The 18,709-nt window shown below is 43.5% G+C and overlaps 1 protein-coding gene across 1 annotated transcript in view; it reads right to left on the bottom strand.

Moving 5' to 3' along the window:
* Positions 1-12,358: 12,358 nt before the first annotated feature.
* Positions 12,359-18,709, bottom strand: part of trim45 (tripartite motif containing 45) — a 44,122-nt gene continuing 37,771 nt past the window's right edge. Inside the window, exons 5-6 of the mRNA XM_086006767.1 lie at positions 14,582-14,708; positions 12,359-13,906 (exon numbers count right to left, since the gene is read on the bottom strand). Coding sequence (XP_085862893.1) covers positions 13,758-13,906; positions 14,582-14,708 — 276 coding nt within the window. The 3' untranslated portion in view covers positions 12,359-13,757. The remainder of the gene's footprint in view (positions 13,907-14,581; positions 14,709-18,709) is intronic.

The raw sequence follows: 18,709 nt of genomic DNA, 5'->3' as shown, positions 1-18,709 counted from the left end.
TTGATCTATTTTGACAAATTGGCATTCTTATCCTTTACAGAATTCCAGGAGGATAGTTATTGGCAAGGAGCTCTCTGTCTGACTTGATCTACAGAATGATACTGGGACTATTTCCACTGGAGTAGTGAAGGCTATGAGAAGATTTAATAGAGGTTTTTAAAGTGATTAACGTTTTAATAAACTGAATAGGGAAAGACTATTTCCTCTAGTTGGGGAATCAATGACGAGGGGTAATCAATTTAAAATAGCCACTAAGAGAATCAGGACAGAGATTAGGAGAAATTTCTTTATACAGTGGATTGTTGGAGCATAGAATACTTTGCCACAGGGAGTGATTGCATCTTTTAAGGGGAAATTGAATAAATATTTAAAGCAGAAGAAGATACAAGTTATAAGGGCAGTGAGATTAGTTTTGCAATGCTCGAGCGAACAGACAGCACAGACACTATGGACCGAATGGCCTCCTTCTGCGCTAATAAACCCCTATGGTTCTGTAGTTCTTAGCAGGGAGATTGATCTTAGTACAAGCAAAGCAATTTTTTCCCAAAGGTTACAACTTGATCTCTTGCCTCAGTTTTGTTATTGTAACAAAAGTATAAGAACATATATTCAGGGCCACTGAGAAGGCAATACCGGTCATTTTCAGAAAATGCCACTTGAGGCAGATAGTGCAGGGGACCCCTGTGGCCATCCCCCTTTCAAACAGGTATACCAATTTGGATACTGTTGAGGGGGATGACTCACCAGGGGAAGGCAGCAGCAGCCAACTTCCTGGCACCAGGGGTGCTTCTGCTGCTCAGGAAGGGAGGAAAAAGAGTGGGAGAGCAATAGTGGTAGGGGATTCTATCGTAAGAGGAACAGATAGGCGTTTCTGTGGCCGTAGACGTGACTCCAGGATGGTTTGTTGCCTCCCTGGTGCCAGGGTCAAGGATGTCACTGAACGGCTGCAGGGCATTCTGAAGGGGGAGGGTGAACAGGCAGAGGTCGTGGTTCACATTGGGACCAACGACATAGGTAGGAAGAGGGATGAGGTCCTGCAGCAAGAATTTAGGGAGCTGGGTAGCAGATTAAAGAGTAGGACCTCAAAGGTTTTAATCTCTGGATTACTCCCGGTGCCATGTGCTAGTGAGTATAGGAATAGGACGATAGAGCAGATGAATGCGTGGCTAAAGAGTTGGTGCAGGAGGGAGGGCTTTAGTTTCCTGGATCACTGGGCCTGCTTCTGGGGAAGGTGGGACTTGTACAAGTCGGACGGGTTGCACCTGAACCAGAGCGGGACAAATATCCTTGCGGGGAGGTTTGCTAGCACTGTTCGGGGGGGTTTAAACTAAAATGGCAGGGGGTTGGGAACCTGAGCAGGGAGACAGAGGAAAGGAAAACAGGGATAAAAGCAAAAGATAGGAAGGAGAAAAACATAAGTGGCAGTCAGAGAAATCAACGGTTTAAATCAAACGCGGCCACAGTAAATAATAATTCTAATAGGTCTAAGAGCATTAAAAAAACAAGCCTGAAGGCTTTGTGTCTTAATGCGAGGAGCATTTGTAATAAGGTGAATGAATTGGCTGTGCAAATATTGGTAAACGAATATGATTTGGTTGGGATTACGGAAACATGGCTCAAGGATAGCCAAGACTGGGAACTCAACATCCAGGGGTATTCGATATTCAGGAAAGATAGGCAAAAAGGAAAGGGAGGTGGGGTAGCATTACTGGTTAAAGAAGGGATTAATACAATTGTAATGAAGGATATTAGCTCTGATGATGTGGAATCTGTATGGGTAGAATTGAGAAATATTAAGGGGAAAAAAACATTAGTGGAAGTGGTATATAGACCTCCAAACAGTAAGGCGGAGGTTGGGGATGGCATTAAAAGGGAAATTAAAGAAGCGTGCAATAAGGGCACAGCAGTCATCATGGGTGACTTTAATCTACATATAGATTGGGCCAACCAAATTAGTAACAATACTGTGGAGGAGGAATTCCTGGAGTGTTTATGGGATGGTTTCCTGGACCAATATGTCGAGGAACCAACCAGAGATCAGGCCATCTTAGACTGGGTATTATGTAACGAGAAAGGATTAATTAGCAATCTTGTTGTACGAGGCCCCTTGGGTCGGAGCGATCATAATATGATCGAATTCTTCATTAAGACGGAGAATGAAGTAGTTGACTCAGAGACAAGTGTCCTCAATTTAAATAAAGGAAACTACAATGGTTTGAGGAGTGAGTTGGGTAGGATTGATTGGGGAATGTCACTCAAAGGGTTGACGGTGGATAGGCAATGGCAAACATTCAAAGACCGAATGGATGAGCTACAGAATTTGTTCATCCCAGTTTGGCATAAAAATAAAACAAAAAAGGTGACTCAACCGTGGCTAACAAGGGAAATTAGGGATAGCATAAGATCCAAGGAGAGGACATATAAATTGTCTAGAAAAAGCAATACTGAGGATTGGGAGCAGTTTAGGAGTCAACAAAGGAGGACAAAGGGATTAATTAAGAAAGGGAAAATAGAATATGAGAGTAAGCTTTCAGGGAACATAAAAACTGACTGTAAAAGCTTTTATAGATATGTGAAGAGAAAAAGATTGGTGAAGTCAAACGTAGGTCCCTTACAGTCAGAATCAGGGGAATTTATAATGGGAAACAAGGAAATGGCAGACCAACTAAATACATACTTTGGTTCTGTCTTCACAAAGGAGGACACAAATAACCTCCCAGAGATGCCAGGGAACATAGGGTCTGATGAAAGGGAGGAACTGAAAGAAATCAGTATTTGTAGGGAAATGGTGTTAGGAAAATTGATGGGACTGAAGGCCGATAAATCCCCAGGGCCTGATGGTCTACATCCCAGGGTACTTAAGGAAGTGGCCCTAGAGATAGTAGATGCATTGCTGGTTCGGGTGGATGCACAGTGATAGAAGATTTGAGGTTAGGATCAGATCAGCCATGATCTTATTGAATGGTGGAGCAGGCTTGAGGGGCCGATTGGCCTACTCCTGCTCCTATTTCTTATGTTCTTATGGTCATCTTCCAGAACCCGATAGACTCTGGAACGGTACCCATGGATTGGAGGGTAGCTAATGTTACCCCACTATTCAAAAAAGGTGGTAGAGAAAAAGCGGGGAATTATAGACCGGTAAGCCTGACATCGGTAGTGGGGAAAATGCTAGAGTCTATTATAAAAGATGTAATAGCAGAGCACTTGGAAAGCAGTGACAGGATCGGACAAAGTCAACATGGATTTACAAAAGGTAAATCATGCTTGACTACTGGAATTTTTTGAGGATGTAACTGGTAAAATAGATAAAGGAGAACCAGTGGATGTGGTGTATTTGGACTTTCAGAAGGCTTTCGATAAGGTCCCACATAAGAGATTAGCGTGCAAAATTAAGGCACATGGGATTGGGGCAAGGTATTGACTTGGATAGAGAACTGGTTGGCGGACAGAAAGCAAAGAGTTGGAATAAACGGGTCGTTTTCCAAGTGGCAGGCAGTGACTAGTGGGGTACCGCAAGGATCGGTCCTAGGACCCCAGCTGTTCACAATATATATTAATGATCTGGACGAGGGAATTGGATGTAATATCTCCAAATTTGCAGACGACACAAAGCTGGGTGGGAGGGTAAGCTGTGAGGAGGATGTCGTGAAACTCCAGTACAATTTGGACAGGTTGGGTGATTGGGCAGAAACATGGCAAATGCACTATAATGTGGATAAATGTGAGGTTATCCACTTTGGTGGCAAAAACAGGAAGGCAGATTATTATTTGAATGGCAATAGATTGGAAGAAGGGGAAGTGCAAAGAGACCTGGGTGTTATTGTGCACCAGTCGCTGAAGGTAAGCATGCAGGTGCAGCAGGCGGTTAAGAAGGCAAATGGTATGTTGGCCTTCGTAGCAAGAGGGTTCGAGTACAGGAACAAGGATGTCTTGCTACAGTTGTACAGGGCCTTGGTGAGACCGCACCTTGAGTATTGTGTGCAGTTTTGGTCACCTTACCTGAGGAAGGACGTTCTTGCCATGGAGGGAGTGCAGTGAAGATTCACCAGGCTGATACCTGGGATGGCAGGAATGACGTATGAGGAGAGATTGTGTCGATTGGGCTTATACTCACTGGAGTTTAGAAGATTGAGAGGGGATCTCATCGAAACCTATAAAATTCTGTCAGGTCTGGACAGACTAGATGCAGGAAGGATGTTTCTGATGGCCGGGGAGTCCAGAACCAGGGGACATAGTCTAAGGATAAGGGGTAAGCCATTTAGGACTGAAATGAGGAGGAATTTCTTCACCCAGAGAGTGGTGAACCTGTGGAATTCTCTGCCACAGAGGGCGGTGGAGGCCAGTTCATTAAATATATTCAAGAAAGAATTGGATATATTTCTTGAGGCTAAAGGGATCAAGGGATATGGGGAGAAGGCAGGGACAGGGTACTGAATTTGGATGATCAGCCATGATCTCATTGAATGGCGGAGCAGGCTCGAAGGGCCGAATGGCCTACTCCTGCTCCTATCTTCTATGTTTCTATGAAGCAACAACTTGAAGACAGTTCTGAACTATTATTTAATTGAGAATTTGTGCTTGAAAGGACAAGCTCTGTAAAGCAAGTGCAAGGTAAACTTGAAAAGAGAAAGTGCAGCCAAACTACCTCGGGAGGTTGAGGTTAGGTTCCAATCCAAAGTTCCATCAATAAGTACCACTGAAAAGACAGATACTAGTGCACGTGAACAAGGCAAAAGCAAAAGTGAGACAACACATGGGCCTAGGAATTCAATAGCACCCCGTTTGGGGCGCCAGCCTCGACAGGGCGCTCAAAGTAGCGCCCCGGAAGTAGTCGCGGCCGCCCGCCGGAAATTCACTTTGCGCACCCCAGAGGGAAGCGCGGTGCTGCTGGAGGCGCCCCTCATCCCTCTCGGGGCGCTGCAGCTGAAGATCGCTGCGCAACGTGCCGTGGCACCACACGCTGCGGCACGGCGCGCTGCGGTACTGCAGGCCTTCCTCCCCTTCTTAAAGGGGATGGGCCTTGTGCAGCACGATCGAGGATCACGAGTGCCGGCAAAAGAGCCTGGCACCGAGGAGAAGTGCTGGGCTCTTGTCACGCCATCGGCACTCCGCGGGGGGTTCAGGAGGCCGAGGACGGCAGCGCGGAGAGGTGCTGGCAGGCGGACAGCAAAAAAAATGGCCACCCGCACCTCAGTGCCTCTACCGCCGCAGGTAGGCCCCCCTGAACCGGTTGCAAATAGCGTCCGGCGTCAAAGCAGGGGCCGCAACTAAATTTCGCGATCGGGGCGGTAGCGGGGCGCTGCGCACAGCGATGACGTCATCGCTAGCGGCGCAGCACTAACGGCTAGCGCCGCCATTAGCGTCCCACTAAATTTAGCGGGAGGCGTGGCCAGTGGCTTCTGACCCACTTAGCGCCCTCTTAAGGCGCTAACGGGTGGCACAGCCCACTGAATTTCTAGGCCGTGGTTTCTTGGAAGGGAAGAAATAAAGACTGGGAATGAATTTCCTCTGTTTTCAGTGCATTAATGGTGTATAAACCGTGTGGGGTTTTTTTGCGAGGAAATTCAGGTGTAATTGGTTTCTGATGTTTGTGCGCCTTTAAAGCTTCCCCCGAGTTTTCTTTTGAGCTTCCCACGATCCGCCTGCCATGTCCCCACTGGCCTCATTTGCATATGTCAGAGTGAGAGCCAATGACAAGGCAGCCATGAGTTTCCTGGGTTTGCACTGCTAGCGCACTCCTGGTAACTTGGACTGAGAATTATGAGGTGCAGCAGTTGCCAGGATCAGCTGATACAGGGGGCAGTGAGAAGACACAAGAGTCAAGAGATTTTGATCACAGATTTCTGCAGCTAGGAAATGCTTTTTGAAGCAATTTTTTCCCATTCTGCCTGTAACCAGCTGCGCTTGCTTCTCACAGGATCAGAGCACCCGCACATTTTCCTGTATGACTTTAATCTCCATCAATAACAAAGTGCCATGTAACTGCACGTTCTATTTTATTACAGTGAATTCCAAAGTGCCCACAATCAAACTACTGATTAAGAAGGCCAATGGAATGTTGGCTTTCATTGCTAGGGGATAGAATATAAAAATAGGGAGGTATTTCTTCAGTTGTACAAGGTATTGGTGAGACCGCACCTGGAATACTGCGTACAGTTTTGGTGTCCATACTTGAGAAAGGACATACTTGCTCTCGAGTCAGTACAAAGAAGGTTCACTCGGTTAATCCCGGGGATGAGGGGATGGACATATGAGGAGAGGTTGAGTAGATTGGGACTCTACTCATTGGAGTTCAGAAGAATGAGAGGCAATCTTATTGAAACATATAAGATTGTGAAGGGGTTGGATCGGGTGGATGCAGGGAAGATGTTCCCGATGATGGGTGAAACTAGAACTAGGGGGCATAGTCTTAGAATAAGGGGCTGCTCTTTCAAAACTGAGATGAGGAGGAACTACTTCACTCAGAGGGTGGTAGGTCCATGGAATATGCTGCCCCAAAAAGCTGTAGAAGCTACATCATTACATAAATTTAAAACAGAAATAGACAGTTTCCTAGAAGTAAAGGGAATTAAGGGTTACGGGCAGGAATTTGGACATGAGTCTAGGTTCGGTTCGGTCATGGCCCTGTGGGTAGCGGAGCGGGCCCAGGGGCCGTGTAGCCTGATCCTGCTCCTATTTCGTGTGTCTAATTCTGTGATAGTGGATTGGCGGTTAGGATCAGATCAGCCATGATCTTATTGAATGGCGGAGCAGGCTCAAGGGGCCGATTGGCCTACTCCTGCTCCTATTTCTTATGTTCTTATGTTAACACCATCTTTCCCTGGGTGCCTATAGGTGCCTTTTTATTTAACCTATTCTCATGTTTTTTTCTAGGTGCAACTTGAGGGCCTGAAGCACAGGAGGTGGTTAGCTGCTTATACTCTACAAAAAGATTATATGACTGAGGTGACCCTTGTCTTTCGGAGAAGCGCTACTGGCTGTATTTCTGGTGCTTACTCCTGGGCATCCTGACGTTCCACTGGCACGGTGCTCTGAGGGAAAAGGCCGGAGTCTCGATGTGTACTGTTGTCCTAAGAGATGTCAATATCAGGCAGGTGGACTCTAGTCGTCACCCTTCCACTGGGCCCTGGATCTGTGACCCAACTGATTTGCAAGCTGACTGGTCTAATGGAAGCTAGCAGATCCCGAAAGGCCCGAGACACAGTGGTTGCCATGGTCTGGAAGCTGTGATTCGTACTGCGCGCCATTCTGTCCCCTAATTCCTCCAGAGCTGCAACTTCAATTGTCCTTGGCTGGGGATCTGCTGCAGATTCCAATTAAGTTGCCACTCGCTCCATTGGTGGCTGCAAGGAAGATAATGCTTTTGAAATGCAACCTCAAAGGATAGTTGTAAACCCAAGGCTCACACCTGTTAGTTGAACATCCTGAGAGATTGGCTCAGAGCTTGCATGTATGTATGATATTCCTCAAACATCTTTCTTAACAGGTGTCAGCATTGGCTCAGTGATAGCACTCTCGCCTGAGTCAGAAGGTTGTGAGTTCATGTCCCATTCCAGAGACTTGTACACATGAACTAGGCTAACATTTCAGTGCAGTACTGAAAGAGTGCTGTTGAAGGTGTCGTCTTTCAAATGAGACATTAAACCGAAGCCCTGTCTGCCCTCTCAGGTGGATATAAAAGATCCATGGCACTATGTCGAAGACGACCAGGCTGGCTGCTGTGTGTACATAAGAGTTTTGTGGATTAAAGTATCCCAGGATACTTCAGGGTTTAATGTATTGTAAGGGGTTTTCTCCAATACTGGTCCCCCGTTATACATCCTGACGTCCAAGAACTGTGTGTAAGAACAAAATACACACGGCACAGGGCTTTAGCTCAACCTTTGATTCGTTTGTTTATTGAACACACACACACACAGTTACTTCCCCAGTATAAATCCCTACGATTTATATCAGGCTAACAACCCCAAAATACAAACCCCTACACAAGGGTCATTTGCATCGACACAATATGACACAGTTAAACCCGTCCGCGATGTGACTGTTACATATAAAGTTACCCAGACTCAATCACAAAACCCTTATTGTGATCTGACGGAAACTCACAAACTTACTCAGACTCAATCATAAAAGCCCCCTCTATGATTTGGCTGAAACATACAATCACCACTCCCGATCAGCTGTCTCTTGGAATTGATTGTAGGCCCGAATCTTTCTGTTCGCTGTTCTGCCGTCGGCTTCCCACACACTGGGGTTGATTTTCCTGGAGCCGTCAGGCCGGGTTTCAGGCATGTTGGGGGGGGGGGGAAATCCCAATTTCGGGAGTCCCGACACCATCCCGCCCAAAACCCGCCTCCACGTAAGTTTCAGGGGAGGCGGGTACCCGCCCCGCACTGGGACCCACCGACCCGAGGCGGGAAGGGATTAGTGCCAATTAACTGCCTGTTAACAGGCAGTTTTTAGCCTAATCCCTATTTTGAGGGGTGTCGTGTGGGATTCCCGACGGCTCCAAACCATGCCAGGTTAGAGCAGGCGGGCCGTCGGGTTGAAGGGCTTGGAGGGGGTCGCGATGTCAGTGTTCAGGTGAGTGATGGGTGCATGAGTGCAAAGGTAAGTGTGTTTGGTGTGTCTAAAGTGTGTAAAGAAGTTTAAATTACCTGTACTTACCTTAACAGCTTTTCTTCCTCTAGGTTTCGGGAGTCCATCACTCAGCCGGCACTGAAAGCAAAATGGCTGCGAGCTGTCAAAAGTGACAGCCTTCAGCTTTCATTGCCGGTGAGACTTCTAACTGAGTCTGTGTAGAAGGACTCAGGTTAGAAGTCAGACTGTCAATGTTTGACAGCTTCAAACAGCTGTGAAACACTGATATTTCATCTGTCAAGACCTCTTGACAGATGAAATTTCAGTCTGTGACGTCACCTGTTGCCAGGTGGCCCTTAATTGGCCTGCTGAGCCCGCTGGGCGGGCTTAACTAGGTCAATCAAGGGAAAATCGCGTGGATTGGCCGAACGTCAATGTAGGCGGGACTAAAACCCGAAAGTTGTAGTCCCGCCTCCTTCCCAACAGCTTTATGAAAATCTACCCCAGTCTTCGAAGTGATCTTACTTTAAACCAAAACCAACTTGCAGTATTTCCTGGCCCCCTTCTGAGCGTATGATTTGTTTCAAAATGTGTGAATTGTCCATTGATTTGAGATATCTTTCTGACAATGCAATCCTCCCAAAATGACTGCATATGCGAGGTTGTTGGTTTCCATTAGCATTCGTATTCAAAAGGTTCAAGGCCCAGCCCATTGTCTAGGCCTGCACTTAAAACTAGTTATTCGGGGACCACGGTCTGAGGTGGACAATGTAACCCCTTAAGGTAAATCATTATGCGAATGTTCTTTTTCAGAAGCATTCGTATTTTAGATTGTGATCCAGTCATAGTTTCGGCTGCAATGTTTGAATGAACTCTTTATTGTCAAGCCCTTTTTGCGGGCTCTGCAGTTCTGGGTTTTTATATTTCATAGTCCAATTTTTACAGTTGGGGGGGGAGGAACGGATCCTACAATATTATTTTCCAATTTAGCCGACTGCTGTTTTGTTTCCTGGTGAAGTACAGGATGTGTGGTTCATGCCTACAAGGATTACAAAGATATATGGCCCAAAACAGGTCATTCGGCCCAACCAGTCTATGCCAATGTTTATGCTCCACTCGAGACCCCTCCTGTTTTTCCTCAGCTAAATCCATCAGCATAACCCTCTATTCCCTTCTCCCTCATATGCTTGTCCAGCCTCCCCTTAAATGCATCTATACTATTCGCTGCAACCACTCCCTGTGGTAGCAAGTTCCATATTCTCCCCACCCTATAGGTAAAGAAGTTTCTTCTGACTTCCCTCTTTCATTTGTTGGTGACTATTTTATATTGATGGCCTCTAGTTTTGCTCTTCCCCACAAGTGGAGACACTCTCTGTATCCACTCTATCAAAACCTTTCATAATTTTAAAGACCTCTATTAGGTCACCCCTCAGCCTTCTTTTTTTAAGCAAAAAGAGACCCAGCCTGTTCATCCTTTCCTGATGGGTATACCCTCACATTTCTGGTATCATCCTTGTAAATCTTCTCGGCACCCTCTCCAGTGCTTCTATATCCTTTTTATAATATGGTGACCAGACTTGTACACAGTACTCCAAGTGTGGTCATAGAATCATAGAATAGTTACAGCACGGAAGGCAGCCATTCGAGCCTATGTCGACTCTCAGCTAGTCCCACTGCCCCGCCCTTTCCCTATAGTCCTGCAATTTCTTTCCTTCAGATACTTATCCAACTCCCTTTTGAAAGATAAGATTGAGTCTGTGTCCACCACCCTTTCAGGCAGTGTATTCCAGATCTTAACCACTCGCTGCGTAAAAAAGTTTTTTCTTACATCGCCTTTGGTCCTTTTGCCAATCACCTTAAATCTGTGTCCTCTGGTTCTCAACCCTTCTGCCAATGGGAACAGTTTCTCTCTATCTACTCTATCCAGACCCCTCATGATTTTGAACACCTCTATCAAATCTCCTCTCAATCTTCTCTGCTCCAAGGAGAACAACCCCAGCTTCTCCAGTCTATCAATGTAACTGAAGTCCCTCATTCCCATAAATCTTTTCTGCACCTTCTCTAAGGCCTTCACATCCTTCCTAAAGTGTGGTGCCCAGAATTAGACACAGTAGTCCAGTTGGGGCTGAACCAGTGTTTTATACAGGTTCATCATAATTTCCACGCTTTTGTACTCTATACCTCGATTTATGAAGCCCAGGATCCCGTAAGCCTTTTTAACTGCTTTACTCAACCTGCCCTGCCACCTTCAACAATTTGTGCACATATACCCCCAGGTCTCGCTATTCATGCACCCCCTTTGGGATTGTACCATTTATATGTCCTCTGCTCATTCTACCAATATGTATCACTTCACACTTTTCTGAATTAAATTTCATCTGCCATGTGTCCGCCCATTTCACCATGAGCATATTGACTAAACTTTGTCAATACATCGAGATAGGACAGCCTTGAGACAGGAAGCAGGGCGATCGACCCAAGATGATAAAGTTAGCATCTAGTGTTTGTCAGGAACGACCTTATTTTTGGGTGTCTTGTTCACAATAACACTTATCACAATAAGGATGAGTGTGTGTGACTAGAGGCCTATAAAGATCTTGAGCTGTCCTTCACAATTTGAGGAGAGACACAAGAACGAAAGGTTCAATGATGGTTATGTCTCTACCCAGAGGAAAAATGGGGTGATTACATTTATTTCTCTATGACTGCTGCTTAGAGACACAGAGTGTGTTGAGACTTGGTCAGACACAATAAAAGATTTAAGTTACAACCATACTTGGTGTCAGATTCCAATTCTCTTACCAAGTCCTAACTAAGTCCTTTAAAAAGCTGGATGAAATTGGATAGGAGTTATCAATATTCAAATACCTCATTAAATATGATAGTCCATGTGCTTTCCAGGACCATGGAAATATCATGATCATTGCAGAACATAACCCATCATGGTACAGTAATGTGAATTGCAATGTTAGATTGATACCCTCCAGTTTCAATTGATACTGAAATGGAGTTTTGTTTAAAAGTTTTATTTATATATATATATTTTTATATTATATAGCCCCTTCACCTCAGTGATAGCACTCTCATCTAATAGTCAGAAGTATGAATGTAGCTGATTTCAGTCAGTCAAAACCCAAGTCCTTTCACAAATGGTCATTATGGTTTTGACCATTTCATGTGAACTCTTTCTGCTAAATATCCTAGGGCCAATATTTATCCCTCAACCAACATCACTATTATCTGGCTATTATCACATTGCTGTTTGTGGGAATTTGCTGTGCGCAAATTGGCTACTGCGTTTCCTACATTACAACAATGACTACACTTCAAGAATACTTCATTAGCTGTGAAGCGCTTTGGGGCATCCTGAGTTTGTGAAAGGCGCTATATAAAAGTCTTTCTTTAAATTGTGATTTTTTTAATGTCCAATTTCCATGTGTTGATGATGTATGTTGGATGTAAGCACAGCCCAGAAATCAGAAGGATAAAAAGGTAATTAATACTTTGAAATAAGTTTTATTAAATAGGTGAAACACTGAATTTGTGTATTACGTGCTATTTAAAAATCCAGTCTTTTAAATGTCTGATGAACATCATAGGCAAATGAAAGAATCACAAAAATACAGACAGAGAAAAGCCCAATAGGTGAAAGAAGTCCAGTGCTTCAACACAGCACATGAAATTGCTTCAGGCTCAAAGAGCCAATTGTTTTTAGTGGTCCGTATACTTGATTGATCAAAATACTCTACAGATTTAGAAGTGAAATCATAAAAACAAGTGTATACATAAGCAGCATGTTTTATTAGCATAAAAAAGGTTGATTAAATAAAGCAATTTAGCCACTTTCTAGCATACGTCACAAACAACATTTTTGATAGTATAAGCAAAAAGTTGTTTAATCCATATAGCATTCCCCCATCATGCAAGAAGACTTTGACTAGTAACATTTACTCAAACTTCTACTTATTCTTTGTGAGTGAGAAAAAAACCACATAGGAAGAGAGAAAGAGGAATACAAAAAGGCTTTGCTAATTTTAGCAAAAATCAGGCACCAAATCTGGACCGCGGTATATTACAGCAAATTAGATTTCAAATTGAACAAAGTTTACATACAAAATAAATGGCTAACAACATAATGCATTTTGCATTTTTACAATGACTTAACATACTCAACTTAAAATATGCTGTTTAGGATGCAATGCAGCAAAATAAGTTTTGATAAATATTTGAAATTAGCACAAAACTAGAATTACAAAAAGATGCTATATAGTTGCACATGATTATTAGAAATTTATTATTTGATTTAATTTTAATTTTGATTTCAGTCACAAGCTCACTAAGGATGGTCTAAACAGCCACTCAATACAGATCCATATTAATATAGAGAAGCATTTAGGCCAAATGTGAATAGGCATATCTAAAAGATAATCACATACAAGACACAATCCAAGAATTTTATATATATTCCACAAATGGCACAGGCAATGTCAGTTCCATTTCACATTATCCTTTGCCATATCCCTATATTAAGAGACATGCAGAATTTTAATTGGAAAAGTTCTGAATGAAGCAATAATTCCTAGTTCAACTGAATCAGCTGTTTGTGGTCACCAAGATATATGCACAATTCCCATATGGCAGTTCACACTAATCTTGCTCAATCTACAATATATTTTATCTTGATCATCCCACCTCCATTAGTCTTACAATTATTTTTCTATGCCTAATAGCACTAAAATGTATTGCCTCTAGTACGATTTAATGCCATTAAACTAGATCCTTTTTCTTCACTGTTATTACAGTTTGTGGTATAGAGTATTCATTTGTGCAAACTACAACAAAAACGACATTCCTATTTCCTTTATGTTATTCCTCCATTGCAGTCCTTTGATTATCAATTGGATAAGTGTTGGCTCAGTGAATTTTTAAGTTCCTTTTCTTTTAACTGATAGCAACTTTGACAAGGTCCCCAAAATAATCAATATTGACCAGATCAGAACATCTCCATTCTGTCCTTATCTTATAATGAGAAAGACAATACCAGGCATCAAATTGGCTAAGCTTTATTTAGCCCCGAACATCAGAATTTTTCTACGTTGGCTGAACTTCACTAAGTTACTTCACTACTAAATTTTCTATGATCAATCTTAAGTTTGTGGTTCCCTTGCCTTGAATTGTTACAGAGCAACAGTCCTAACCAGGCTCCGGTACGAGTTGCCATTTATTGCTCCAGAGCATTCCGAATTTTCAGTCAACTTTCCACAACAGGACCAATGCGGTTGGCCAGGGTGATTTTTGTGTCCATGTCCGCAGCCTTGATACCCACCTGCCAATTAAAGGCAGAGAGCAAAATTTCACAATACTGTAGACTCAGTAATGCTAGTAAATTTCATGTAATGCTGTGTCAGAAACAATACCCTTTATCACACAACATGCATTTTTAACCTTCTTTAAAAGGCAAACATTTATCTCAAGGTAGCCCAATCCTATAATCTGAACTGCACTGTTCACAAGTTGTTCCTCAGTGTTCTGGATGGAGCACCATACAGAAATAAGTCATCCCATCTCGGTGTCCATATTGAACCACTTAAAAATGGTTTCAAAATCTACAAAGGCTCCTCCTTTTGGCTAGACGATGCTAAACGTTCACACTCAATGAAAATAAATAAGGAGGGGAAAGAAAGAAACGCTTATTCAGTTTCTAATATTATTTCAGCTGTTTCTAATTTTTCTGTTACTGTTTCTGAAAGTTATTTATATGGATTGTCCGGAGAAGTGAGCCAATGCGGCTGCTCTTTGTGAACTTGGAAATCAATAACTTATTTACAGTCCATTAAGTGTTAAATTTTGATCAGGGAGCTTGGTTATAAAGGCTTTCAATAATACATTTAAAAATCAATTTGACAAGTACAATTTTAAATCATAGTATGATATATACAAAAAATACATATTCTAATGTCTATTAGGCCATTATATGGTAGAGCTGTTCTATTAAACTCACCAGGCATTGTGCCTCTGCAGCCACAACGGACATCTTTTTGTCCACCACTGGAACAGAATGTGCAGCAGTGGAATATACCAGTGTGCTTACAGAATTTACTTGTTACTGTTATAGCGAATGGAGATCCCTGGAAGACAACAGCAGGTTATTAAAGTTATATTAAACATAACATTAAAAGCAAAATATAAATTAATTTTTAAAAATTCAGTGCAGATGTACAATAGCAAAGCAAGCAAAACCGTTTTTAATAAAATCTATTTAGCCCCTCTTTAATGCACAGAAGCGATCAAATGTACAGCTAATCTACTGAAGAGCACGTTTCAATCACAGTAGTATTGTGGGCGCTCCTAGTCACATCTATGATACCCAGGGTACAATAGTGTAGTGGTTATGTTACTTTACTAATCTAGAAACCTGGACTAATAATTCAGAGAATGCAAATTCAAATCCCACCATAGCAGTTTGAGATTTGAATTTGTTTTTCATTTTTAAATCTGGAAATATCAGTAAAAGTAACCATGAAGCTGTCAAATTGTCGTAAAAACCCAACTGATGTCCTTTAAGGAAGGAAACTTCCAATACTTACCTGGTCTGGCCTATGTGTGACTCCTGTCCCACACCAATGTGGGTGACTCTTAACTGCCCTCTGAAGTGGCCTAGTGAACCACTCAGTGTATCAAACCGCTTCAGCAGTTCAAGAAGGCAGGGCCTGTTGGGCTGACATGTATAGGTTAAAACTAAGAGATTTATTTACAAGTATTATAACACACACAAATGGAAAGACACTGATAGTACAGATACATAGAAAACAATATAGAATCGGTCCACAAGGTAGCAAAATATCCCTTTCCAGAACATAAGAACCAGTTTTGCAATGGTGCGTTCAGAGGGCACATCCACACATTCTGCATACTTGCCTCATGGAATCAGGCAAGTAAGTCGGAGTGCCTACTTTGCAAGTCACCAAGTTAAATCACATATTTGAGGTGACATAAGGAGCATGCGCACGCCTTTTTAAACCCCTTAATCGCAGGCAATTTTATTTAATGAGGTCCCACAATGAGATCCACAAGGTTTGAGCCTCACTCCTGTAGCATTGCTTGCTAATTTAAAACAGATGCTTTTGGGCTTCAGTGCTGTGGGCTTGAGGAAATCTCGAATTCCTAAAAGGTGTAATGGACAGATTTCTACAGCATTGCAACTCGATTCTTGTTTGACTTTTCTTACTGCATTATTTTGTTATTTGTTGCTGGAACTTTAAAGTTAAATTTAGATTTAATGCAGTTATCTTTATCTTACACCAAAATAAACAAAACACAAGGGCTGTATTGGAAGATAAGAGAACTAAGTGAATCTTACAAACTTAAAATGGCTACAGTGAAAGACCAAAATGGTCAGATAATTGAAGACGAACAGGAGCAAGCAGTGGAAAGAATATTTTGAAGATTTATACAATGTGCAGAGCATGGTGGGAGAATCAGTTCTGGAGAAACCGTCTTGTTGAGTTAGCCCAAGTTAGGAACCCACTGCACTTCACTGCAGACAGATCGCCATGGCAACACTGCTGAGACATTCCACAGAATGTTTTTCTTTACTTATTGGCCCAGTAATTCCTGCCACAACGCGTGAGTACGGATGGGGTACTCACGCGTGTGCCCGGAGGAATTGCCGGTTTTCAGCATGCACAGCACATGCGCTGAAAACCGGCATTTCCTGTCCTCTGACCTAAGGGGTTAAGAGGTAGAACGCGCGCGACTTGTGATGCAGCGCGTGCGCGCTGAAATTCCTTTCCCCCCCCCCCCCCCCAAGAGTTGCCCGAGTGTAAAGGCCTCCGGTTTTTACGCATGGAAAAACCAGATGTAAGTGTTTAGTTTTACAGGTAAGTGGTCTTTTAGTACAATTTAGAATTTACAGTAAGGCAAGTTTAGTTTTAGACACTTTTTAAAAAATTTATTTTTTTCAAAAATTTGATTAATTGTTTAAAATTTTTTTAAAACTTATTTATAGTTAATATAATCAGTGGGATGTTTTTTTAAATTTTATTTAAAGTTTAAGTAGTGTTTTGGCAGCCCAAACTTGTCATGAGTTTGACAGTTCTTACTCTCAAACTCATGAATCAAGTTTCCCCTCCCCTGATTGGCTGCACAGTGCTCACCTGATCCAGCCGGCACATCGCACTAACCACGCCGCTGGATCAGGTAAGCACATCGCGCCGACATCTGAACCAGGCCAGTGACAGGAAATGCAAGCAGGCCCGGGCTTCAGATGTCGGCACGCCGGGTGAGTGCACATCGGGGGCTTGCACGCGCGGCAAGCTCCCGATCCTAATTTCAGGGCCATTAATTCACGGGATGTGGGCATCTCTGGCAAAGCCAGCATTTACTGACCATACCTAGTTGTCCTTGAGAAGGTGGTGGTGAGCCACCTTCTTGAACTGCTGCAGTTTGTGTGGTGAAGGTACTCCCACAGTGCTGTTAGGGAGGGAGTTCCAGGATTTTGACCCATGGACGATGAAAGAACGATATATTTCCAAGTCAGGATGGTGTGTGACTTGGAGATGATGGTGTTCCCATGCACCTGCTGCCCTGTCCTTCTAGGTGGTAGAGGTCATGGGATTGGGAAATGCTGTTGTAGATGGTACACACTGCAGCCACATTGTGCAGGTGGAGGGAGTGAATGTTTAAGGTGGTGGATGGGGTGCCGAACAAGTGGGCTGCTTTGCCCTAGATGGGGTTGAACTTCGAGTGTTGTTGGAGCTGCACTCATCCAGGCAAGTGGAGAGTATTTAATCACACCCCTGACTTGTGCCTTGTAGGTGGTGGAGAAGCTTTGGGGAGTCAGGAGGGGAGTCACTCACCACAGAATACCCAGCCTCTGACCTGCTCTTGTAGCCACCATATTTATGTGGCTGGTCCAGTTAAGTTTCTGGTTAATGATGACCCCCCAGGATATTGATGGCAAGAAATTAGACAATGGCAATGCCATTGAATATTAAGGGGAAGTGGTTAGACTCTTGTTTATTGGAGATAGTCATTGCCTAGCACTTGTGTGGCACAAATGATGCTTGCTACTTATCAACCCAAGCCTGAATATTGTCCAGGACTTGCTGCATGCGGGTATGGACGGCTTCATTGTGAGCAATTGTGAATGGAACTGAACACTGCAATCATCAGCGAACATCCCCACTTCTGACCTTATGATGGAGGAAGGGTCATCGATGAAGCAGCTGAGCATGGTTAGGCCTAGGACACTGCCCTGAGCAACTCCTGCAGCGATGTCCTGGGGTTGAGATGATTGGCCTCCAACAACCATGAAAGGGGGAAAGAAGATGCATAAAAGTTAGCGTAGAGTGGGGGTGCATGTTGGGGATTTGGCTCGATACAAAAATGGTCAGGAGAGGCAGTGCATAGCATTACCTCACATAATCGCCTAACTGGGCTGGCTACAAGGTACAATCAAAAACATAGAAATGCAAATGTTGCAAGACAAAGGGGATGCTCAAGATGTGTAACCACCCGAGAAACCAGACGGCCTAACAATATCTCAAGGACATTAAGTAGATCAGGAAGCAGACACAAAGTCAACAATTTTTGGGATTAGGACAAAGGGCCAGTAAACAAATGCTGATAAGAGCTAAAATGATGTCATAACGCAGAACATTCTCAAAGGTAGGCAGGAACAATGTATAGCACATCAAACTGTATGTATAAATATCTACTAACTGCTGTAATAATTCGGAGAAGCTTGTCGAAGGTGCAAGCAGGCTGTCTCCCCACCGGTGCGAATAAAGGCTGTTTGGACTCTCGATCTCAGACTTGTGTTGAGTGATTTGAAATTACTCCACAACAAACCACAACCAGCTTCCTTTTTGCTTGGTATGACTCCAGCCACTGGAGCGTTTTCCCCCTGATCCCCATTGACTTCAATTTTACTTGTGCTCCTTGGTGCCACACTCGGTCAAATGCTACCTCGATGTCATGGGCAGTTCCTCTCTCCTCACCTCTGGAATTCAGCTCTTTTGTCCATTTTTGGACCAAGGCTGTAATGAGGTGTGGAGCAGAGTGGTCCTGACGGAACCCAAACTGAGCGTCAGTGAGCAGGTTAATGGTGAGCAAGTGCTGCTTAATA

This window comes from Somniosus microcephalus, chromosome 14, assembly GCF_052327205.1.
Source record: "Somniosus microcephalus isolate GS21.2 chromosome 14, FLI_Smic_1.0, whole genome shotgun sequence".
NCBI lineage: Eukaryota > Metazoa > Chordata > Chondrichthyes > Squaliformes > Somniosidae > Somniosus > Somniosus microcephalus.
The sequence above is the reverse complement of the archived record's forward strand: the minus strand, read 5'-3'. Positions and strand labels throughout refer to the sequence as shown.